General features: G+C 46.2%; 1 protein-coding gene across 2 annotated transcripts; it reads left to right on the top strand.

Annotated features, from left to right (window-relative positions):
- The first annotated feature begins 8,083 nt into the window (after positions 1-8,083).
- On the top strand, positions 8,084-24,479 carry Sh3bp5l (SH3 binding domain protein 5 like). 2 transcript variants are annotated; one of them, XM_048356646.1, is made up of 7 exons: positions 8,110-8,218; positions 8,613-9,251; positions 15,358-15,420; positions 15,576-15,704; positions 18,536-18,697; positions 19,934-20,107; positions 20,632-24,479. In XM_048356646.1, exons 2-7 carry the CDS (start codon positions 9,069-9,071, stop codon positions 21,097-21,099), a joined length of 1,179 nt encoding a protein of 392 aa, XP_048212603.1. In that variant the 5' UTR covers positions 8,110-8,218; positions 8,613-9,068; the 3' UTR covers positions 21,100-24,479. The 2 variants fall into 2 exon arrangements, with proteins under 2 accessions (XP_048212604.1, XP_048212603.1); XM_048356647.1 differs by lacking the exon at positions 8,613-9,251 and having other exon boundaries at positions 8,084-8,218.
- The last annotated feature ends 847 nt before the right edge of the window (positions 24,480-25,326 follow it).

Below are 25,326 nucleotides of genomic sequence, written 5' to 3'. Positions count from 1 at the left end.
CCCCCCACCCCTCATGGAATTCTCCATCCCCAGCCCCTAGCCCTATAAGGATATCCCCTTGCACCAAGACAGGTGCTGTCCCTACCCTAGAGGGTCAGCCTATCAGCTTGCTGACAATAAACTTGGCTGTACTTGGCTGTATGTGACTCAGTGTCCATGTGGTCTTCTGTGCTGGAGCTTTCAAGTATCTAATAAACTATTCTCTTCTGCCCCTAAGTAATAAAGGCAACTCAAAATCCAGGAAAGGGGTTAAAAGGGAATATGAAGCAATGGATGGACCTAGAACAAATGTGAAGTGAGGTAAGTCAACATCAGAGAGACAAATAGCATTTGCTTTTTTCTCATATCTAGAAGTTTGATCTAAAATACACTGAGACTTGATAAATTATGCAGGGCTCTAGGCATTCACTCAACAGTAAGACCAAAGGATACTTTTGTTTTTCCTGCAAGTCCTGGGGCTTGGACTCTGGGCACTGTCCCTGGCTTCCTTTTGCTCAAGGCTAGCACTCTACCACTTGAGCCACAGCTCCACTTCCGGCTTTTTCTGTTTATGTGGTGCTCAGAATTGAACCCAGGGCTTCATGCATGCCAGGCAAGCACCCTACCATTAAGCCATATTCCCAGCCCCAAGGAAGATACTCAAGAGAGAAGCACAAAGGCACAATGCCTATGCGCCTCTGATCATACAAACTAATATTTATTGAAATGAACTCCAGGAAATGGAAACAAGAGTTTTTTTCTTTATTGTTGTTTTCATTTTCTTTTCTTTTTGTCCTGTTTATATGTCTTTGGGAGGGTAAGGCTGTACACAGAAATGGAGGGACAAAGGGTGAGAAAATGCAGCAGTGGTACTCACCAGACACTACAATGAAAATGAGCTATATAACTTGTGGGTAGGGATGGGAGAGAAAATCTGGGAGACTGGGTAGCATTATCTAAGAAGTGACTTTTCACACTTTCAAGAAAGGGAAAAGGAAAGGGCAGTCTTTGTAATTCTCAGGATATCTAAATTCTTTGTACTTACTGCCCCAGCACCAGAGATCTGAGAACCAAGGGTGGTTGAGAAACCCCTTTAAGGCTCAAATCTATTCAGCTATCCTATTTATTTCAAATGCTTTTCTCAAATCCTTCTGGCAAGTAGCTGTAGGCAGTCATCTAGAATCAGGGTCAGCCTTTATTTTACATGCCTAGAAGCTCCCATTTCCTTTAAAAGCATGAGTGTGACAGCCCTCCTCACCTGGTTGGCCTCACTATTGATTACATTCCTTTTTCTTTTTTCTTTTTTTTTTTTTTTGCCAGTCTTGGGCATGAGCACTGTCCCTGGCTTCTTTTTGCTCAAGGCTAGCACTCTACCACTTGAGCCACAGCATCACTTCTGGCCTTTTTGTGTATATATGGTGCTGAGGAATCAAACCCAGGTGAGCACTTTTACCACTAGGCCATATTCCCAGCCCGACTACATTCCTTTAAGGTTCAGGGATCTGTCCCCAGCCTGATCCTGCAGGATCTGGAGATTAGGTATAGTCTGTAGCTCAATACAGCTCTGTGTCAACCATTAGATCAGGAGAAGCCAAACAAAATCAGTCATTTTCCTACAGGGGTTGAGGGTGTGGCTCAGGTGGTAGAGTGCTAGCCAAAGAGCAAAATATCAGTACTGAGTTGGAGTCGGTCTCAGATCTAAAATAAAAGAGTTATTTTCTTACAGTAGATGGAAATTCAGGATGAATGTTCTGGTTGAAGTATGAGCACAGACAGGGTCAGTCATCATTTTTTTGAATGTAAGTATGGTCAATTAAAAAAAAAGTTTAAAAATAGCCAACCTGCAAAAGTGAGTTCTGGAGTGCTTGCTCCCCTCCAGGCTGTGAGGAGAGGCCGTGGGTGGGTACTGCTCGGGCAGCTCTCAAGCAGGATGCACTGTGTGGTGCAGGAATGAAGAAACAAACTTTGTGGACTTCAGGGGATGGGTAGGGTTAAGAGAGATGGGGAAGGGCAGAGGGGTGATTAATCAAGATTTATCGTACTCATAATTGATTTGTTGATGTATAACTACTTGAAGATAAAACTATTTTAAAAATTAAAATAAATGGATTTGAGCTGATGGGGATGGGTGGAATAGAAGTATAGGGAGAAGAAAAATGTATTTTCAGGGGGAAATTATTACAATTTATTATTATTTGGTTGGTCGTAGGGCTTGAACTCAGGGCCTAGGTACTGTCTCTGAGCTTTTCCACTCAAAGTAGCACTCTACTACTTTGAGCCACAGCACCACTTCTGGTTTTCTGGTGAGTAATTGGAAATAAGAGTCTCATGGATATTTTTACCCAGGCTGGCTGCGAACCTTGATCCTCAGATCTCAGCTTCCTGAGTAGCTAGGATTAAACGAACAAGCCCATGAAAAATATTTTTAACGGACATTTTCAAATATAAAAGTACAGGGGAAGTAGCACCATAAATAACTTACCATTTTGTCATTCGTGTTAAGTCTGTTGCTGGGTCTGGCTGGGAGAAGGCGGCTTTCCTCATGCCAGTCTGCACGTGGACTTCCCCCTCCCCTTTGTTTTCCTCCCCGCCAAGTCTCCGCCCAGCACCTGCGTCATCCAGGTGACTGGGCACCTGGGGCAGTCACCGCCCTCTTCTTTGAGGTCACTTCCTGGACCACTAGTCCCGCCTTCCTCGGGGCTGTGGGAGGTTCTCAGACGCCGAGGCTCACCCCCCTCCCCCAACCCAACCCCGCCAGGTGTACCCCCCTTCCCGGCCACCTCCACCGCGGAAGGGCGCCTCCACAACGCGGGGCCAGCGGTAACAAATAAACTTTTCTTTTTCCGCCTGAAGTTTTGAGGGGAGGGGTAGTATACTTTAAATCCCAGCCTCCTGTTTCAAAGATGATGATTTTTTAAGGAAAGCGCGGCAGAAAGCGGAGCGCCTTTGCAAAATAAGAGGAGATTTTGGAGGACGTTGTGTCTTCTGGAGGGAATTTTAACCTAGTCTCCTGGGCGGCCGGTTCCATTTGGATGTCTGCTCCCAGGGATGTTTGCTTCATAAGAATGACACTCCTGAAGACCCAGGGACCGATCCAAATGTCAGAAAACCATGTTCATACTCTAGTGAGTGCTGTGCCTCAGCTAGGGGCCTCTGGGAAACATGGAACCTCCTACTCCTGGGCCACTGCTTTCCCAAAGGAAAATGACAAACTCACAAGCTCAAATGGAACCTAAACAAAGATGCTGTATTCTCCTACAACTGCCATGGACTCTGCTCTAGGGTCCAAGTTGTTGTTGGGTTTCCCCCCCCCCCCCCCCCCCCCCCCCCCCCGCCTTTATTGCCAAAGTGAAGTATAGAGGGGTTGCAGTTTCTTATGTAAGACAGTGAGTAAGTTTCTTGTAGGGTACAAGTTTTGTGTCTGGGTGTCAGAGTGGACCCTTCAAGACTCTCATCTTTCCCTTCAGTTCATACTGGAGCTCATACCAGAAGCCAAGTGAGAACCTGAAAGAAAGAAAAAACAAAATGATGGGTGACATGGTTCAAAAAGAAATGCACTTATATAACTGTCACCCCTCTGTACATCACCTCTACAATAACAATAAGATATATTTTGTTTTATTTATTTATTTTTGTTGGTTGTGGGGCTTGAACTCTGTGCCTGGCACTGTCCCTGAGCTTCTTTTGCTCAAGGCTGAACCACAGCACCACTTCTGGCCTTTTCTGTCTATTTGGTACTGAGGAATCGAACCCCAGGGCTTCATGCATGCTAGGCCAGCACGGGACCGTTAAGCCACATTCCCATCCCGAAAGACTTCAATTAGCCAGCAAAAATCTAGAAAGGGAAGTGGTAGAGTGCCAGCCTTAAGTGAAAAGCCAATGTAGAGCACCAGGCCCTGAGTTCGGGCACCAGTATTGGCATGCATCCTTATATACACATAAAGATATTTGTGGAGAGTCTGCTATATTCAGGTAGTTTGAGGAGAATGGGGCACCACAGTGAGACCATTTCTCAAAAGAGCCAAAAGAATAACAGTTTTGGTGAGAATTAAATGAACAAATATAGCCATCCAGATATAGCTGGGTGCAGAAGCTGAAATCTGAGAATCAAAGTTCAAAGCCTTGAGTCCCAGGTACTCAAGAGGTTTAGGATCTTGAACCCAGGAATTTAGGCCCAGTGAGGAAAACAAAGAGACACAGTATCCTGACCTACCCACAACCTCCAAACTAAATCAGTTCCTCAGTCATACCACATTTTCAGTGCTCAGGATCTACAGAAGGCTAGTAGTTATCTTACTGAAAGATGCAAATGTAGAAATCCCCATCATCACTGAGAATGGTTTTTTTTTTTGTGTTTGTTTTTTTTTGCCAGTCCTGAGGCTTGGATTAAGAGCCTGGGCACTGTCCCTGGCTTCTTTTTGCTCAAGGCTAGCACTCTACCACTTGAACCACAGCTCCACTTCCATCTTTTTCTGTTTATGTGGTGCTGAGGAATTGAACCCAGGGCTTCATGCATGCTAAGCAAGCATGCTACCACTAAGCTACATTCCCAGCCCCTGAAAATGCTTTTAAACAGAGCCAATTCAGAAGATTTTTGAAGTGTGGTGGAACTCAGGACTAAGCTGAATCAAAGGCATTGAGAGAAGTAATCTCTCTGAGGCACTTATCATAAAAAGTGATGAAAGAAGGTGCAATTTACATGTTACCAAACCATTTCCCAACATTTTAAATGAAGACAAGGTAGGATTTAGAAAAAGGGGATGATAGAAGAGCTAAATCTGGAGCAAACAAGGTTTCACCTGGGATAAACTAGTGGTATCTGAGAGACTTCTAGCCCCCAGGATATGATCTATGAGGAATATAGAGACACACCACCAATGAGGAAGTAATAGTCACCCACCATGGGGCTGGAGCCCTGCAGCTAGGTGAGTCACAGCACTCAGGGAAAGTGAGGTGGTCAGAAGCTCAGGGACAGTGCATAGCACAAGATGGTCAGTGTTAGGTTTTTTAAAGTAGGTAGCCGGTAAAGGAGAACACCACGCGGTATTCAGGCAGGAGAGAAAGGAGAGAAGAGAGCGACCCCCACCCAGCCCTGCCTTATATCTAGGGCAGGGGCAAGGGGTGTGGCCAGGTGGATTAAGATGTGACCTCAGGGAAAGGGAAGGTAACTGCCTCCAGGTCAGCTGGTTACCCAGGTAACTGAGTGGAGACTTAATGAGGTGGGGGCATCTACATGGAGACCTCAGGGAGATGATCATACAGTCAGGGTGGTCAAGATGGTCAGGAGCTAGTAGCAGTGTTTGGGGAACAATGGCATTTGAACAGGATTTTTACACTGTGGGTGAGTAATAAAATCAACGTACTAGAACACTGTATGAAAAAAATAACATTAAAATGTTTGGCATGTAACTTGGGAAGTTGGGTAAGGATCTTTCCCTGGAACTTGTTATGAATTTATGTACATATGTTTGTATGTATACTAGATTGTAAGAATGATATATTCTGGTTTGTGTTTAAATTAGATTGAATGTCATCAGTTTACAAAATGAACACTAAAACTGTAAGCTACATGGGAACAAGAATAGTTCAGGCTAGGGTAGACAAAAGACAATGGTTTAAACAGAGTCACTGCAGTCAAATTCCAGTTTTACAAAATTATAAGTATGAGCCCTGGAGGCTAGCCCAAACTTGTTTTTAAATTTTCTTTTTAAAATGAGTATGTTTGGACCTATCCTCCTCCATACTCCAATTCTGGGGGCCTCAGTGCCTCATGCATGTTAGGCAAACATTCTACTATTGAGCTATGTTCTCAACATTTTTTTTTTTATTGCCAGTCCTGGGCCTTGAACTCAGGGCCTGAGCACTGTCCCTGGCTTCTTTTTGCTCAAGGCTAGCACTATGCCACTTGAGCCACAGTGCCACTTCTGGCCATTTTTTCTGTATATGTGGTGCTGGGGAATCGAACCCAAGGCTTCATGTATACAAGGCAAGCACTCTTGCCACTAGGCCACATTCCCAGCCCTCAACTTTTTTTTTTTAAGGTGATTATTCCTGGGGTGAAGGGATGGAAGAAGAGGACTAAAAAATGCAGAACTTGTGGCATAGAACATCTCCACCCAAACTTCTGTTCTAAGCTGGGCACTGGGGGCTAACACCTATAACTCTAGCTATCCAAAAGGCTGAGATCTGAGGATTGTACTTCAAAGCCAGCCCAGGCAGGAAAGTCTGTGAGACTCTCATCTCTACTTAACCACCAAAAAGTCAGAAGTAGAGTTGTGGCTCAACTGGCTGAGTGCTAGCCTTGAGTTCAAGCTCCAGGACCAACATAAAAACAATCAAAACCATATCTTTCTCTTCTAAAAGACAGCTGAATTCTAGTCTAGCTTCTAGATAGCAGCAATGGCCATGTCCCTAAAATGATAGCAGCCTAAGAAACCACAGTGCTGTCAGGAGAATTTGTTGTCTATTCTGGCCAACCCATAGTTATTGACTTCTGATTTCTCTTTCTTCCACTACTTACTAAAAAGGCCCAGAATTACCCTTTTAAGATGTTTGGGGTATAAATCTCAACAACCAGGGAGCCATTCTTTTGAAATATAAGCATCAGGAAGGACTGGTCTCTACCTCCCAGTCTTTGAAAAAGCATGGCAGAGAGCCTTTGTTTGCTCAGGCTATCAAACTACTACCTATGCTTAACGTTGTCCAATCTTGTAAAATCAAGTTTAGCATGTAGAACTCCCCTCTTCCATTCAGGATCCACTTGATACTGGATATGTAATCAGGATTCTCAGCTACCTTTGTATCTTCAGCAAAAGTCAGTCTGATCACCCTGGCCAGTCTTCAGCAAGAATACTGTTAGGCTGGCCTGGCAATCCCTCCTCCCAGTTTCTCAGTAATTTTCCATTTGCGGATTCCTTGCTTGTAAATTTCCCCTCCTCCAGGTTGTAAATTAAGCCCCATCTCCCTCCTCCATGCACTTTATATCTGTTTAAATCATCCTGAATAAAGCCTTCATTGTTGAAAGGAATCGTGGAATTCTTTGTTTCACACAGGACAGCCCATTAACAGGCCAAATCACATTTACATGGACCAACATGTGTGTGTGTGTGTCGCGTGCCTGTTCTGGAGCTTGACCTCACAATGTCAGTGGGCTTTTTCACACACAGCTGGTGACACTGACCTATTCTTAAAACTCCACTTCTTTTAATCTGACATCTTATTTATCAATGGATCTCAGCTCTTTATGGACTATAAACAGTACCCCAAACCGTTGTTCACTGCTTTAACTAATGTCTGGTTGTGTTTGTATTTGGCTGGACCCAAATGGAAGAGGAAGGATTTGGTCCCTTGGCTTGTCTCATCTCCTGGGCAAACCTCAAGGAGACTCTGGGGAAGTAGGAAGAAAGCATCTTGTCCCGAAGTCCTTCCCTAGTAAACTCCTTAACTGGCAGATCAGCAACAAAAAGGCCACCAGATATTGAGTTGGGTAATGATAACGACCCACAAGATAATGTACAATTGCTTCCCTTCGAAGGCGTTGGAGCCCAACCAGAAGTTCTCGCAGACAGTTCCTGGATGTTCGCGGACCAACGGGCTTCCGCACTGGAACGCTCTGGGTGAGGCCGGACTGAAGAGGCCGAAGACCCCCTGGAGCTGTCCAGCGTTCCGATGGCGGTAATCAGAGAAGGAAGAATCGGTTCTGGAACTCGACTTCCGCCTACACAGCCAGGGACCCAGGCTAAAAGGGAACCGCCCACACGCGGAAGTTTTGTGATCAGTTCCGGCGCCGTGCCGGCCTAGATAGGGAGTGACTTTCCGACTAGCCGCGTCTGTATGCCGTAAGGCAAGATGGCGGCACTCTAGCTGACGTCATTGTGTAACCTTCGTTTTATTTCTAATACTCTTTTGCTCAGGAGGACTTCGGTTTCCGCAGAAGAGTGCAGTCATATTTTCTTTACTTTCATCCTTGGCAGAAAATGATGGAGAATGAAGAAACGCGAGGCCGTGTGAAACACTGAGTCACCATTTTGTACGGCATCGGAGTGGCGGGGCGGGACCGCGGGGCAGAGGTTTCAGGGCTTGACCGGGAAGCACCGGACCGAGAGGGCGTTGCTATGGGATGACGAAGTTCCGCTTCCTCTCGGCCAGTTCGGGTTTTGGTTGGATCTGCTTGTTGCCGGGAGGGAGGGCGAAAATTGTTTGCTGCTTAGAAGCTCCGCACATGCAAAGGAAAACTGAGGTAAGGTAGTGAAGCTCCCTTTCCGCGCCGTGTTCCTGAGGCCGTATTCCGAGCCTTGGGATCGCAGGCAGGTGTAGGGTGGAGACCGGAGGCGCAGCTTGTCCTCAGGGTTAAGTACGTGAGAGCAGCTGGGGCGAGGCTGGGGGTTACAAGGTGAACCGCGGAGTCCGCGGCGGGTGGTATGGGGCGGGAAACCGAGAGGTCGAAGGAGGGGTGCGCGCTCTTTGGCAAGTCTGGAAGGCTCCGGTTGGGGATTGGCTGGGGTGAGAGGGCTGAGGAAAGTTGAGGGTGGGGGCACCCAAGTTTAGTCCTTGGGAGATCAAGGGATTGATTGGAAGGAGCTGGATGCCAAGTTCGGATGCTGACATATAACTTGGCTTTTGTTTCCTAACAGCACCCCAGAGACTCTCATCCCCAAGTTTCCGCTCTGGTCCAGCCTTATCTCTCCATCTGCCACTCCAGCCTGGAGGCGCCTGCCTCCACCCTCCCGAATGGTGCTTCCCTTCGCAGGCCTTGGCCCAGGATCCAGGCCCCCTTTGCCCCCTGCTTTCGAGCTGTTTCTCCTGGTCTCTCTTGGTGGACTCCCTGCAGTGGGGAAGAAAGAACTCTTGCACAGACAAGGTTTTAGTTTGAGGGATTCCACTGGCAGTTTGACTATCAGTTTGACTTGGTTATTGACTCAATAACCAAGTGTGAGGTTCTTTCAGTGCCTCTTTTTTTTCCCCTACATTTTTGAGAAGAGAAATTCTTCTCTTTCCTATCCAAAGCCCAGGAAACCTCAGGCTTGGGCCCTGGTCCCAGCATGTCAGTCTTCTCTTGTTCCTAATGGCTCTGCCCTCTCCCAGTCATCATGGCTGAGTTCAGACAGGTTCCAGGGGGACGGGAGACCCCACAGGGGGAACTAAAGCCAGAGGTTGTAGAGGATGAAGTCCCTAGGAGCCCAGTCGCAGAGGAGCCTGGAGGAGGTGGAAGCAGCAGTAGTGAGTCCAAATTGTCCCCAAGAGAGGAGGAAGAATTGGATCCTAGAATACAGGTGAGAAGAATGAGTGGAAGGAGAGGAAGGGAACTCACGAGTCCAGGTTTCTGAAGAGCTATGAGATGAACTCAAGCTAAGACTTAATCTCTCCTCAGTGCTTTGGTTTGGGAAAAATTGTCAACAAACCATGTCAGTACAGCATGACAAATACAAAAAAAAATGTGTGTCTAAAAGTGTCGATAGAACACTGAGAAGGGCCTTTTGTGAGATGCTGGGGTGTATCCTTGAGAGATTGACTGAAGTCACTGAACCCATATTGCCACATGGTACACTTTAAGTTAGTAGAAGATAGAATGTTATACTCTAAGCAGAAGAGCTGCTTGTGTCAGAGATGAAATGAGGCAATTCCAAGATAAGGAGAGTTTTGAAGGAATCTTTCATTTCCCCATTTCTGTCTTCTAGTGAAGTTCATATCTGTAAACTGCTAGACCCTTCAGTTGGCATCAGGTTTGGGCCTATTAAAAAGTTTTGTATGTACGATCAGTTTTATCAGTTATGATCAGGTTTTAACTACACATTACTAGCTCAGTAATGGGAGAGACATTTATTGCTTGAAACTATTAACAATTTGCTTGGTGGGGACCTTTGTGTGGGAGACTTTGGGGCACAGGGTAGGGTTGATGGCTGGCCAACTAAAGCTGGGTTGTAGTACAAGACATTGGCTTAGAATGACTTCCTGGAGAAGTGTCATGGTAAGGTAATGATCAGGATTCCCCTGTGTGTTAGGGCCCAAGCCTGCCATTTAGTCATGTTGTATCTCCAAGATTATGACATTGAGGAAGTGACTTAACTATCTCAGGCTTGAATTCTTGGGCTTCTCTGTCACCAAACCTTATTTGATTGTTCCAGTGAATTGTGAAGGAACTAAAGTCAATCTTAGGTGGCCATTTTTTTCATGTGGGTTCGCAGGACATGGGAGAGTTAGGGGAGTGCCTCTCACACTACAAAAATGCTTATACTCAAGCATTGATGTGCTATTTATTTCTGGCATAAGTCAGTAATTTATTTCTGCTGTGCCTCATGAGTGCTACATTGAAATCATTCATTTTTTTCTTGTTTGGTTTGTTGTCCACTGAATAGGTAAGTTGTAGTGTAAAAGTCTTTGGCTGTATTCAAGCAATCTCCAGTCTTTTGTGATTTTTATGAAGTTAACATCTCTGATAAAAAGTGGAATTCTCCTGTATTATATTGACAATGCTGTACTGATAGTACAGAAATAGAACGTGTCTGTCACTACAGAGTTCTATCAGATGAGCTCCATGCACGTTGGCATCCTGAGGAGGTATAGGATCCACTTTACCACACTGAGCTTGCAGTGTCACTTATAGGAGGAAACCAGATCCTAGCTTCTCTTGCTAAGTTGTGTAGCATGCTGTGGAACATTGTGGTTGCACAGAGAAGAAAGGATTTGATGACCTAAGTGGCTAGGCCATTCCTCCAGCCTCAGCAAAGGTTTAATGAGTTGTGTGAAAAGTACCCCACTATAGGGGCCATTCCTAACAGTAATCTTTTGCCCTTTTCTGTGTGGGTTCTCAGATGGGGAGAAGATGAGGACACATGCTTTTTGAGGTTCATTTAACAGTTGACAGTTTCTGTGAGTGTCCATTTTTCTGAATTTTCAGTTTGTGTCATTGGTCTCTACCCATAAATCCATCAAACCTTACCAAGGAGTCATAGAACATTTGCTACACATCAAGTGGGGTAAGAGGTGATTCAATACACAGCCAGGGCCCAGCATACTGAGCTAGGAATATCTCAAAATGAGGGGCTGTCCCCTGATGTGGGGCTGGAATGTCTTGGTATGCAGGCAGCTTGTGCCCATTTTGTAGTGGCATCAAGATAGCTAGTACTTTACTATGTTGTATTACACCCTCTAGGGAAGGTCACTGGTTGGAGCCCCATGTTGACATCTCATCAGAGTTCTCAAAGTCCTCCAGCTTTCTTAGAAAGGGTCTTAGTGGAAAGAAGGGTGGTACCAGGGTGACTTGGGTCTCATTAATCCCCTGTGCTTTGCTCTGCCTTTTTTGTGATGCCACATTGTTTTTCAAATGTGTGGATACACTCACATTATTGCCCCCTCCACAGTCTTCAGGGTGAACTGGCACCTCTGTGTCCGTGTTGGTTTAACACTCACAGAAAAGTTATGGTCCTATGTATTTTCTCCCTGAGTCTTTTAATGATGGTGGGAGAGGACCAGGGTGTCCACAGGTGAGATGGAAGACTCTAGCCTGAGTACCCATGCTTTTGACTCAGTGGCCTGGCATTCCGGGAATGTATCCAGTGTGCCCTAGGGAGGTTACACTCCCTGCTAGCCACTGGCTCACTGATGGAAGATGACTCAGATTTAGTCCTCCTCGAATTCCATTCTAGCAGAGTGCCAGGAGTCCCTGGTGGAGCAGGCCAAATGAAATGTGTTGTGACTGCTCAAAACAATACCTTGAGGGCTGGGGATATAGCCTAGTGGCAAGAGTGCCTGCCTCGGATACACGAGGCCCTAGGTTCGATTCCCCAGCACCACATATACAGAAAACGGCCAGAAGCGGCGCTGTGGCTCAAGTGGCAGAGTGCTAGCCTTGAGCGGGAAGAAGCCAGGGACAGTGCTCAGGCCCTGAGTCCAAGGCCCAGGACTGGCCAAAAAAAACCAAAAAAAACCCAATACCTTGAGTACTTAGTGACTTCCCACTCTGTTGCCTGGGGTATGCTCTTAGCTGGTTTTCTCTGTTTCCCATGCTTACCTTGCCCGCCAGGCTCTCTGCTGCCCTGGCTTCTTCTAGTTAGATATAGATAGGTAGGTAGGTAGATAGATAGATTAGATAGATCCTGGGGCTTGAACTCAGGGCCTGAGCACTGACCTTGAGCTTTTTTGTTCAAGACTTGTGTTCTGCCACTTGAGCCACAGTTACACTTCTGGATTTTTGGTGGTTAATTGGCGTTAAGAGTCTCATAGACTTTTTTGCCTGGCCTGGCTCCAAACCATGATTCTCAAATCTTAGCCTCCTGAATAACTAAGTTTACAGTTCTGAGCCACCGGTGACCAGCTTACCTTTTTAAAGACAGGCCCAGCTGGACTCAACTTTTGTGATCTTCCTATTTTGGCCTCACAAAACTTGGGATCATACATACCACTCCTGGCAGCAAGTGATTTTCTTTAATTGCAAGAGGATGCCCATTCCCACCACTGGCCAATAGAAAGAGCACTTGTTACTTTTTCACTGGGGACAAATTATGCTGAGCTATTTACTTCTGATTGTTGAAGCAGTGTTGGGGAATGTGAGCTCTGGGCCATACAAACAAGTAGGCATCTGATATTGGACTTCAGTTTGCTTATGTGAACATTGCAAGCTGGTCTTTAATCCCTGACACTACTTCTCTTCACCCTTAGAATCAGTGATTATTGCAGTCCTGAGGCCTTAACTTTTCTATTAGGGCTGTGGTTTTTCTAGGTTATAGTACTCCTGCCTTTTCTGAGACATCTGAGCAAGGAGCCTCAATCTTAACAAAGTGGGCACTCAGTACAATGAAATCAAAGATTAGATCCTGGATCTAGACCAGACTGTCACAAATCTTTTTCCCATCATTTTTCATGTAATGAGCCTTAGCTCAATGCAGTACAAGCTGCCAAAAGATTGGTCACTTGTAGACAGCCTGAAACCCCTGTGGGTCAAATTGAGCTAAAGGAAGTTGGGCACATAGGGATTGATTTTGCCTCACCTCTGACAGCAATTGCCTTTTTTAGAGCCCTTTGGGTGATACTGAAGCAGTGCGAAACTTGGAGCTCTGTGTCTGGCATTGTTGATGTTGCCCATTAAGGGTTCTCATGTCCTTGAATTGTGTCAGCTCCCTGCTATTTTTTTGTTTCATATCATTGGATTGTTTGGCTGTATCAGTTCCCAATATGCATGTCAGCTTTTAGATCTACACTGCCCAATGTATAACTCAGATGCCAGGATCTCAAGTTGAGATGTACCAAAACAGTCAAGTTCATGTGGATAGTGAAGGTTTTGTTTTGAAGAACGTAAAAGTGTGGTTAATATTTTATGTTTGCATGTTAAAATGACAACACTTTAGGTATATTTGGTTAAGTGAAATGTTTGTTTTAATTTCACCTGGTTTTTTACTTTTAACATATGTGATTGTGGGGTTGGAGGTGTGGCTCAGTTGATAGAGTGCCAGCCAATGAGTAGAAGTGTCAGGTACTGACTTCAAGTTCTGGTCTCAGACAAAAAAAATGTGCTTGCTAGAAAATTCGTATTGTATCTGGGCAGAGTTGCTTACACCTGTAATCTAGTTTAGAGAGGTGAGGATAGGAGGAACATGGTTCAGGACTAACTAGCCTGGGCAAAAAAGTTAGTAAGACTGTCGGAAGAATAAAAGCAAAAAGGTCTGGAGATGTGGCTCAAGCAGAGGTCCTGGGTTCAGTTCACAGTGCTACCAAGAAACAGAAAACATAAGCCAAAAAATTTAAATGTTCCATATGCAGTTGACATTATTTTGCTGTCTATTGCTATATTCAAGAAAATTTAGAGACAAGCCCATGGCCCTTCTGAGGTAGGATTTACATTTTGTGCAAATGTATACTTTCGTATACTTGTTCTTTATTCCTATAATGGTTTTTGCTCTTGTATTTCTTTTACTGTACTGAACTCATCTGACTGATTTCCTGTTTTCTTCTAACTTAAAGTATTAAGGATTAAAGTGTATATGTATGTATTGATGGGAAGTAGAGTTATACAGGGAATAAAGGGAGATATTCATGCCATCCCAACCCCTCAACAGGTTCCTGGATGCTTGAAGTGAAATGAGGTGAGTGGGAGCCAATATCACAGGTATACACATGGGACGTAATGGTGTTGCTGTTGAGTGGATACTGGGCTGGTTCCTGCTGTCCTTTTGAGAGGCTGCAAGGCTTGTGGAGGCAGAACTTGTAACCAAGCAGTGCTTCCATAGAGCCTGAAGCTAAGCACTGGGCATTCTCGAAGACAGAGCTCATGGTGTTGACCAGAAACTCTTCAGGAATGTCTTCAGCTCCCTAGGAATTCTGGGAACTTAGGTGTTTCCTTGGACAGAGGAGGATGCCTGTAGATTATCTCCCTTTCACCCCTCTGCCAATTCACAGAAAGCTCTGGAGTCTTTTCATTGCTTCTTTGTCCAACTCAGGGATCAGTGAGGCACTCATATAGCAAGGCTTCTCTTTGCTTCCCCAAGGCTTCTCTTTGCTTCCACAAGATGTACTTCACTGAGAAATGGGGTCCCAATTATCCAAGCAGACACAGATCTTGATCTGTGTCATCCACCAATCCTTTGTGATTCTGTGTAGTGCTTTTCCTTGGGGTTTATATCCTTTCCTCTTCCATCTGAAATGCTGATGGCAGTTTTTACTTTTGTCTTCTTGGCCCTTCTAAGCTTCCTTACATTGCTTGAAGTTGCCATCTTAAACCACACTAGGCTCTGAGGGGCTCCTTCCATTGGGAGAACCCTGAGTGCTCCAGCCCTGTTGGTCTTCATGACTGTGAACTTGTCTACCTGCTCTTTGGTTCTCTATGGGTGGGGGTGGGGCAATCACTCCAGATATCTAGCTCTGGCCTGCTGCCCAGATAGTTGACATTGTGTCCTGGGGGGAGGGTCTGAGGATTACATGATGTTCTTCCTCACTGGTATGAGCCACTACCTGTCTGTGTTCTAAATTCTTGAGTTTTGTTCTACTAAGAAGTGCTAAGTATGCAGTAAGCCTGTGTGGAGTAGGCCTTCCAGCCCAGAACATGCATGCCTTCTGGAGAAGAGCTCTTCAGCTCCAAGGAGTCTCCCATTGAGAGAAAGGGGTACAGTGTGATGGAGAGACTACAGGTTTACTGCCACCATATTGTGAGCATTGTAGTAATGCATTCTCTGAACTTCAGTTTCCTCATCCTTAGAAAGAGGATTTGTTTGCCTAATACAAGGCGGAGTTGTGAAGATTGCATACATTAGGTCTCAAGACACTTTCCCAAAGTGTCTTACTTCCCTTCTCTGGTCATTTGGGGATTTCTCTGTGCATTGCTCCCACTCTGCACAGGTGACTTGCAGCTACTTCCTTTTGCTCTAACTCACTACTCATCTCTGGCAGGAGGAGTTGGAACACCTGAACCAGGCCAGCGAGGAGATCAATCAGGTGGAGCTACAGCTAGATGTGAGTGTATCTCCCTATCTCATACTCTTGGGCTGGTCTCTGGATGCCTCTGTATCTTTCCCAGATTGAGACAGGGACAGAAGGGAACATTCATGAAAAACAAGAGAATGTAGAATCAATATACTTGTTTTCCTTCTGTCCTGTCCCTTTGCCAGGAAGCCAGAACCACCTATCGTAAGATCCTACAGGAGTCAGCCAGGAAGCTGAACACACAGGGCTCCCACTTGGGGAGCTGTATTGAGAAGGCTCGACCCTACTATGAGGCCCGGCGGCTGGCCAAGGAGGTATGGTTGACTGATACCTGGTCAGGGAGGGCTTTGCACTGTTGTATCTTTGGAGTATAAAACAAAACAGACTGAGGGAAGAGTGCTCTGTGGGTTACGGAAGTTCCTTTCCTACTATGGGCTAAGATCTAGAAAATGGGCTTATGGCCTCAGAAATGATGGGATGAAGGTTTGTGGGTTCTTCTGTGGAAGACCTAATTCAGTTCTGCTGATGTTTGTTTCTATTTCTTTTTTTGGCATTTTTTATTCCATTTCTTAAGTTTTTAGTTTTCTTTCTTTTTATAATCAAACCCAGTGGCTCACAGATGCTAGGCAAACATTCTACCACTGAATTATACTCACACTTGCTGATAGTGCCTACGTCTGGAGTTTAAGCCCCAGGACCAGCACACACACACACACACACACACAAAACATTCTACCACTGAATTATACTCACACTTGCTGATAGTGCCTAGGTCTGGAGTTTAAGCCCCAGGACCAGCACACACACACACACACACACACACACACACACACACACACACACACACACACGGTGGGGGGGGGGGGAGAAAGAGATCCAAAATTGTCCAAAATCCTACTTAGGTATCCATTATTTGTTTTAATCCAGTGTGTAAAGGTGCTAGATATGTGGACACACACACACACACACACACACACACACACACACACACGGTGGGGGGGGGGAGAAAGAGATCCAAAATTGTCCAAAATCCTACTTAGGTATCCATTATTTGTTTTAATCCAGTGTGTAAAGGTGCTAGATATGTGGACAGCCTGGGACTGAGAATGTAGCTTAGTGGTAGAGTGCTTGCCTAGCATGCGTGAAGCCTTGGGTTTGATTTCTCAGTACCACATAAACAGAAAAAGCCAGAAGTTGGTGCTGTGGCTCAAGTGGTAGAGTGTTAACTTTGAGCAAAAAGAAGCTTAAGGACAGTGTTCAGGCCCTGAGTTCAAGCTTCAGGACTGGCAAAATAAAATTAAAATGTCTTCAAAGAAGTTTATTTCTAAAGAAGACTTCATGAAGGGACATGCCATGAAAGAAAGCTTAGCCCTCTGGGGTTTATTTTGGTTTTCCTAGGAAAGAATGGGTGAGGCAGGCAGCTTTGAGTGATTTTAGGATTGGTTAGTTTCAGTAGACATGGTAGGCTCTAGGCTGTAAGAGTTGTATCTAGTTGTCTAGTTTCTGGCCCTGAGGTGATTTTAGGACAAGCCAAATCTTGGCTTGGCATGTGGAGAGTTAGTTAGATAAAGGTAGTTGGGAATTCAGCTTTACATTGGTTGGTTTACCTGTGAAACCGAGGACTTACTATGTGTGGAAATTTGCTAGCCCTTCTCAACTAGCTTGCCTTCAAGATGTCAAAATAAAGAAAATACAAAATATGATTAATATAGCACAGCTAACCATGTGTGCTGTTTGTTGTTTGTTTTAAAAATCACTTTGCTACATATTTTGCAAAACTGATTATACAATATGTACCATTTTCATTCCATTACCATTGTGAAATATGGTACCATGTCTGTGTGTGTGTGTGTCTGTGTGTGTGTGTGTGAGTGAGTGTATTCTTTTTGGGGGTGGTAGTGCTGGAGATCACACCAAGAGTCTTTTACATACTAAGCAAGTATTTTACCACTGAGCTTACATACAGCTTTAAACCCATGGCATTTTAAGAGATTGAGTATTTCTTCACATCAGGTCCGTTACTATTTTCTTAGTGAATTTCCTGCAAATGCAAACAAGTTTGCTTCCAGTTTTCTGCTTTGTCAAATCTGTTATCTGAAATCCTTGGAACCAGAGGTATTTCTGGTTTCATGACATTCATTATATTTCATAAATACCCTATGCACAGAGCCTGAAGATAATTTTTATCCAAATGTCTTTAGTCATTTTGTGCATGATTCAATTTTATGGCTATGGAAGTTTTTCTTTTTCTTTTTTTTTTTTTTTTGGCCAGTCCTAGGCCTTGAACTCAGGGCCTGAGTACTGTCCCTGGCTTCTTTTTGCTCAAGGCTAGCACTCTGCCACTTGAGCCACAGCGCCACTTCTGGCCGTTTTCTGTATGTGTGGTGCTGGGGAATCGAACCCAGGGCCTCATTTATACAAGGCAAGCGCTCTTGCCACTAGGCCACATCCCCAGCCCCTGGAAGTTTTTCTTGTAGTGTTATGTTGACACTCAAGAAATTTGATTCTGGAGCATTTTGGGCTTTTGATGTTTGATTAAAGATGGTCCATCTGTATGGTTTTGATGAATATCTTTGAACACTTCACATGGCTTTTTCTTCAACTTACCCTCTGGATATGGATCTCTGAAGCATATTTCCAGTAATACTTGGCCCATGGCCCTACCCACCTTCAACTGAAATGGTAAAGATTTTTCTAGGGCAAAAGGCCATCAGCCTTTGAGAGCTTAGGGCTGGTACTGGGGCTTGAACTCAGGCCTTCTATGCTACTTTTTCACTTGTGGCTGATTTGTGCTACACTTCCAGGTTTTTGCTGGTTAATTGGTGATCAGAATCTTGGATTTTTTTTCTCCCTGGGCTGCCTTCAAACTGCAGTTCTCAGATTTCAGCCTCTTGAGTAGCAAGTGAACCACCCAGCCCTAGCTTTTATATTTATTTCTACTCCTCAGCCGTATCCTTAGGAAATGTGCATGATAGAATGTTGCGTTCATGGCATTTATTCTTAGTGAAGTTTGGGAAATGAAGCTGACATTGCTTGCAAGTGGATCTTTTCTCCATCTACTATCCTCACTCATAGGGTGGGTATTTGGGTGCTGTCCCCCTTCATCCCCCTCAGACTCCTCATCCTGATGACCACCTCCTCCTAGGCCCAGCAGGAGACGCAGAAAGCTGCACTGCGATATGAGCGGGCCGTGAGCATGCATAATGCTGCCCGGGAGATGGTGTTTGTGGCCGAACAGGGTGTCATGGCTGACAAGAACCGATTAGACCCCACATGGCAAGAGATGCTCAACCATGCTACCTGCAAGGTGAGTGGGTGGAGTTAGCAGGCTCCTGTCACTGGTTCTAGTATTTCCTGTGCTATTTTATTTCCTTTCCTTGTTCCTTTCTTTCCCTCCATTGCAGCCTTCCCTCAGTTTTGATTGTTTCAGGCAAAAAGTGCTCTCAGCACTGCTCTGTTCCCTTTATTCCCATTCCAGTGCTTCCCATGTTCCATTTTCCTTTGACTCAGAATGTCATTCTGGGCTCTTCTTTCCCACTGAGTATGAGACTAACCCAAACAATTTATCCCTAATGGACATCCTGGATTCAACATTTACATTTTGTTAGGCTTAGTTTTATGATTGCTTCTGTTTTCAGAATGTTCTCCCTTCTCTGCTTTTGTGCTCTGCCAGTGCACCTTGATTTTTGGATTATAATTTCTATATCATTACCAAGCTCTTGAACGTAGACTGAGGAGTGAGAAGATCTTGGCATGGGTTTATTCTGTCACCTGCAGTTTGAGCAAGGCCAGTATCAGCTCTTTGGAGGTGGCTGTGTCATTTGATTCTTGTACTGAGGAGCCACTTTCACTGGTGAGGCTCATGCAAATGGAGAGAACATTTCACATGGGGTAACTTAAAAAGGAATGGGGTAGGGTAATGAGGGATAGTGGGCACCTGTGAGGTTGAACGGGGATCTGGTGTTGCTTCTGCCCAGAGTATGGCACAGTTGAACTGCTGTCTTGATTAGCAAGTCATCATCTGCTTCTTGAATCTGTTCCAACTGCACAGGGAATGTGGGGGACCCCAAGACCCCAGTGCACAGACGTGGCTTCCCACACAGGGCCTCTTCTTATCTCTGAGGACCCCGGAGCTGTGGCTCTGCAGTGTGCACTGTGCTCACCAGCATCTCTTTCATGCTCGTGAGCTATTCAGATGGCCTCAACATCAGCAAGGCCAAGTGGCAGGATGTGGCCAATGATAGATAAGACAATGGTAGGGGTGGCTGTGGAAATAGTGTGGCTGCAAAAACACATTTGATCTCATCTCCCAAGACTAGCGGAGATCAGGTAGCAAGTCCAAAATAGGTGACTGACAAAGTCTCTTGAGGCTCATGAACCTGCTGTCCTCCTGCTCCCATGTGTGTCAGACTGTGTGGGGGTTGCTGATATTCTTGTCCAGGTTGTCCTGAGGCAGTGCTCAGATAGGCATCCTGGGGCACATACCAGGTTGAAGCACCTGTTCCACATTCGTGATGTGTACTTCCTACCCAATCTGGGCCAGGTGAATGAGGCAGAGGAGGAGCGGCTTCGAGGAGAGCGGGAGCATCAGCGAGTGACCCGGCTGTGTCAACAGGCCGAGGCTCGAGTCCAGTCCCTGCAGAAGACACTCCGACGAGCCATTGGCAAGAGCCGCCCCTACTTCGAGCTCAAGGCCCAGTTCAGCCAAATCCTGGAGGTAGCTGAATGGGACAAGAAAAGGAAAGGCCTGGGAGAGCAGAGAGGGAGGGCAGATGGGGAGGCATGATGGTGGTGTGATGGTCCATCCTGGTGGGTGGAAAGGGTAAAGCCTCTTTTTGACAACAGTGATGAGGCTGAGGGTGGTACGTGCACCGTGTGGGAATGGGAGGCCAGATAAAGCTTTGTGCTGATGAGAACAAAGTTGAGGAGGAAGAGGCAAATAGGAAAAAAGAAGAATTGGTGGAATGCAGGCTGGGGGAAAAGGAACCAAGCCCAATAATGAAGAGGAACAGTGGAGAGAAAGAGGAATAGCTGGCAGGGATGAGGAGCTGGGAAGTAGGCTGCAGAAGGGGGAGCTCAAGTCAGAGCAGACAACCAGAGGAAGTGGTTGAACTGAGATCTCTGGTAGGTCCTGAGGACAGGCGGGGCTCTGGGACTAGAGTGCACAGTGTTGAGTGGGACAGCAAGATGCCCTGTAGATGACCCTCCCATAATGTGGGTTATCTGCCTCGCCCTCTGCAGGAGCACAAGGCCAAGGTGACAGAGCTGGAGCAGCAGGTAGCACAGGCCAAGACTCGCTACTCAGTTGCCCTGCGCAACCTGGAGCAGATCAGTGAGCAGATCCACGCCCGGCGCCGGGGCCTGCCTCCCCATCCTCCAGGCGCACGGAGGTCCTCCCCTGTGGGAGCTGAGGCTGGACCTGAGGGTGTTGAGGATGGGGACAGTGGGATTGAAGGGGCTGAGGGTGGGGGCCTAGAAGAGGGCAGCAGCCTAGGGCCTGGCCCCACCCCTGACATGGACACGTTGAGCCTGCTGAGTTTGCGCACTGTGGCCTCTGACCTGCAGAAGTGTGACTCTGTGGAGCACTTAAGAGGCCTCTCAGACCATGCTAGTCTCGATGGCCAGGAGCTAGGACCACAGAGCCGAGGCCGCCAGGGCAGTGACGGAGGAGGCCGAGGGAGTCGTCACCAGCGCAGTGTCAGCCTGTAGCTAGCTCCATGGCCAGGACTAGTGACGTTACCCTCCCATAACATGGGCAAATAGGGCCCCACAGGCTTCTGAATCCTGCACCTCTGGGGTCCTGTCTTCCCCCACGGTCCTGTCTGCGTGCTTCTCTGGGAGAGGTCAGCTTTGTCTCAGTGCTCTGTGTTGGCCTTGTTTTCCTCAGTCTCTCCCTCTCATGCTTCCATCAGGAGGCAGCTCTCTCTTTGCCTTACTCATCCAGAAGGCTTGTTCTCTGGCCTGCTAGTCTCCCTTTCTCTGTGTTTCTTTTTTTATTGGGTAACTCTTTCTGTTTGAGTTCCATCTGTCTGACTTTTCCCCTCAGGGAACTTGATATAGAAGACACAGGAAGCTCACCTGAGAAGATGAGTACTCTAACCTGACTGGATGGACAGGCTTCTCACCTGTTGCTCCCTGGCCCTGGCCATACCCCAAGGCAGCTCCCCAGGGTGCCCTAGGTATGCTGCTGAGTCCTGGCAACTGTGGACCTCATCCTCCTTCCCTAGCCTTTCCTGCCTGTAATCTGCTAGATGGACTGTGTGCCTCTGGAAGACATGCTCTTGTCCATGCTCCCCTTTATGGCCCAAGCCTTTGTTAGCAGTTCTCTACTGCAGAACTTATGGCATGCCAGGTCGGTGGGGTGTGGGGAGGACCAACCTCACTGGCAACACAGGGAGCACCATCAAGCCTCAACTGTTTCCCCTGCTGGGCTGAGCCCATCCCATTGCCTAGGTGCTAGTGAGCCCTTCATAGGGCCCATGTGGGGGTTAGAGATGTGGACAGATCCTGAAGACCAAGACTTGCCATTCCTGTCCCTGTACTTTTTCTTTTCTTTTTCTGGGTAGATGCAGAATTATGTCAGTACCCTCTTACCATGTGGCATTAGGGAATTTGGTGCTCAAATGCTCTTTCTTGCTCTTTCCCCAAACAACACCCACTCCAGGATCACTTGGGGAATGCTTAAGCATAGCCACCAAGGTTCTCGGGTCTCCTTCCCACTGTGCGGGACAAGATTTTTCCTGGGTGGAGGGAGTCTCAGCCCTTAGAGTGCAGCTCAGTACCTGGCGGTGGGTACAGGTGTGAGGAAGCATCCCATCTTCTGTCACCCCAGACGTCTAGCCCTGGCCTGGAGCTGTGTGTTAACTAATACTCTAGCATCTGGGTGAGGAGCGGGCCTCGCCTTTAGCACAGGTGTCTCTCATTTCAGGTTGAAGTAAGATGGCCACAATGAGAATCTCTGGGGTTTGATGTGGCTGTGGATGGAGAGGAGAAAGGAAGGGTGTGTGTGTGTGTGTGTGCATGTAAGGGTCCTGGTTTTATTTAAATATAAATAAAATAGTTTATGTAACAGTAATGTTTACTGTCCCTGTTAGAGAAAGAGAAAAGGGCAAAGATGAGGTCGGGGGGAAAATGAGATAAGGGACTCGACACTGTGGCCAGGGAGAAGTGGACCAGATGGTGCAAGCTCCATACTGGGTGAAGAAATGAGGGGTGAAGTGCTTTCTTTGTGCCAGTTACACACACAACAAGTGTAGACAGGCCTGAGAGTACTCCGGGCTGTGCTGTAGATTTAGTGGATATCCTGAGAGGGCGTGGTGCAGTTGGCACTGCAGGGGCAGTGAGCACTGTTTAAGCCAACAGCTGAGTGCCAGCCAGTGAGACCTGGCATGAGAGAAGGGGAGGGATAAAAGTAGGAGCACTGGATTTATCAAATAAACAGTGTACCCGTTTAAACTCAGATTTCAAGTAGACAGTGGCTTTTGTCTCATGTAGTAATTGGGGCATACTTTAAATATTAAGTTCTCCATTGTGCATCTGAAGTTCAAATTTAACCCATGGAAGACAACTCCTGAGCTGGAGTGTGGCTAGTTGTAGTGTGGGAGGGGCTCAGGATGAATCCACTGGCGGTAGATGCTGTGAAACATCTGCTGGCATCAGATTGGGAAGGAATGTGAACTTGGGAGCCTCACAGGTGAAAACCAAAGGGCTTTTGTTGAACCTGAGCCACACCTGCAGTGTGCTTGCCTTTAGATCTGGGTAAGTGGGGTCAGCCAAGGAAAGGAGAATGCACAGCCAAGGATGAAGGTAGTTTGGAGGCCAATAAGGGACAGACTGAAGGCCAAGAGTTAGAGAGGCATAGGCAGAGCCGTGTTCCCAGTGACAGCATATAGCAGGGGCCAGAATGAACTGAACATCCACTATGTGCCCTTTGACAGGTTCTGCCCACCAGACCTTTGAGACCACCTTTCCTGCCATGAGTGATGGATGCTGAAGTATTTCCCATAATTACTAGAGAAGCTGCTGAGAGGGCTAAGTGCCTGGCCCAAGTAGCATGCCTGAGGCTCAAGAGTTCAGACCCCAATACCATACTCAAAGTAGAAAGGCTGCTATGAAAGTGCATGGCTTATATCTTTGGGTGAATGGACTTTAAAAAAACAAACAAAAAAAAGCACTAGTGATACAAGATCTAGAAGTATAGTTCAAGTTGTAGAGTGCCCGCCTAGCAGGTATAAATCCCTTAGTTCAAAACCTACTCCTTGCTCCCCTTGCCAAAGGAGTGGTATTTAAAGTGGGCAATATGGTGTCTTGCTAAGCATAATAAAACAACTATAATGAATATTGGCATATTCATCTTTTTGAGTTAAGAACACCTAATATCTCTCTTAGCAGACTTGGAATATCTAATGGCAGGCAGGACATGGCAGGCTCCTGGCCCAGAGGAACCCTAGAAAAAGACTGGGCTCTGCCCAGGAAGCTTCTTGCAGAATCATCTCCCAGATATGGCAAATGTAGAGAAGGACCAGGAAAGTTGGAACAAATTCTGAACCCTCCAAGTATAATGCAGCAAAAATGCTTTTCTCACAGTAACAAGTAACAGAGATTTGTACTCACCTGGTGCATCTCAGACCAAGAAAACACACTTCTTTGTGTATTCATTTCTCCGTTTTATTTACCATATCACCTTGAGTGGCCGTGAGTTTTTCTGTGCTGTGGCCTGTCTTTGAGAAGCTAGGGTGGGGCCTATGTGTAGTACCTGCCTTGAACCTTATAGTTAGTGATAGTGCTTTTGTTTTTTGTTCCTTCCCCAACACAGCCTATACCACTATACTTTACTGGCAGTGTTTAGGAGATCAAGATGCACAGTCCCTGATCACATATTTATGTCTCCAGAGAAAGTCTCAAATTTCTCCATATTTCCATTTTATCACCTAAAAATGGAATCATATAGTTATGTGTAGCATGATATTACATCAACGGATGTAAGCCACGTCATTCTTGTTACCAGCTACAGCATTAGAATGCTTGACCGGGAGCCCTGACCTATCTTGTACTAGACAAGGAAACTATTAAAAGGTTGCATTTCCTTATCTTGATGTGTTTTTTGACAAGCCTCCTTACATGGACCCACATTGCCCTTCCTTTGCACTGTGTGTTGATATCTTCTTAGGTTGTTAGTCATGCCTCGTCAGCAGAGGGCAGCAGTCTTCTGAACGAGTGAGCTGTGAACTGTTCTTGGTGCACTGAGCAGTATTGAACAGTATTTCCAGGCTTCATCCACAATGCAGATTGGCATGGGAAACTGGTTCTGGATGGCACACACCAGAGTAGACCCTTCTGTCCTCTCACAAGCCTCTCCTGGATTCACTACTGTGTGTGAGAGCTCAGTCACGCTAGGATAGTAGCTGTGCCCTATTCTCAGAGCTTACCTCCTTCCTCATCCTTACTGTCCTGCCCACTTTTCACAGACTTTTTATGCATTCCTGCCCATTGTTCCTGAACCTTAAGCACTACCTTGCTCCTGCCCTGCAGGGAGGAAATCGGGACTGCTTCACTGGTAGGGATTGACGAGAATACCACAAACCATGAGTGTTCTAGGTAAGCAGTGTAAGTGTGCACAGGAAATAAGTGATGCTGACCAGTAAAACATGACTAAAGAGAGGTGCAGTCACAGAAGGGTCTGGAAGGTTAGGAGAGAGAACAGCAATTAGGAAGAGATTGCTGTCCAGCTCTGAACCACTGATTCCAGACTACAGAGACGGTAGCAAGAAACCCCTCTTCCACCGTCTCAAGAATCCCTGGCTCCCTGTCCTCATTCTCACAAAAGGTGTTCTATTCTGTGGCCCACCTGTTCTCACTTGTCTTGATGATCTTAGAACAGCACTTTTTACCAAACATGTGTCTACTGACTTCTGTTTGTGCTACCCAGATACAAAT

Source organism: Perognathus longimembris, chromosome 11 (genome assembly GCF_023159225.1).
Source record: "Perognathus longimembris pacificus isolate PPM17 chromosome 11, ASM2315922v1, whole genome shotgun sequence".
NCBI classification, from domain to species: domain Eukaryota; kingdom Metazoa; phylum Chordata; class Mammalia; order Rodentia; family Heteromyidae; genus Perognathus; species Perognathus longimembris.
The sequence above is the reverse complement of the archived record's forward strand: the minus strand, read 5'-3'. Positions and strand labels throughout refer to the sequence as shown.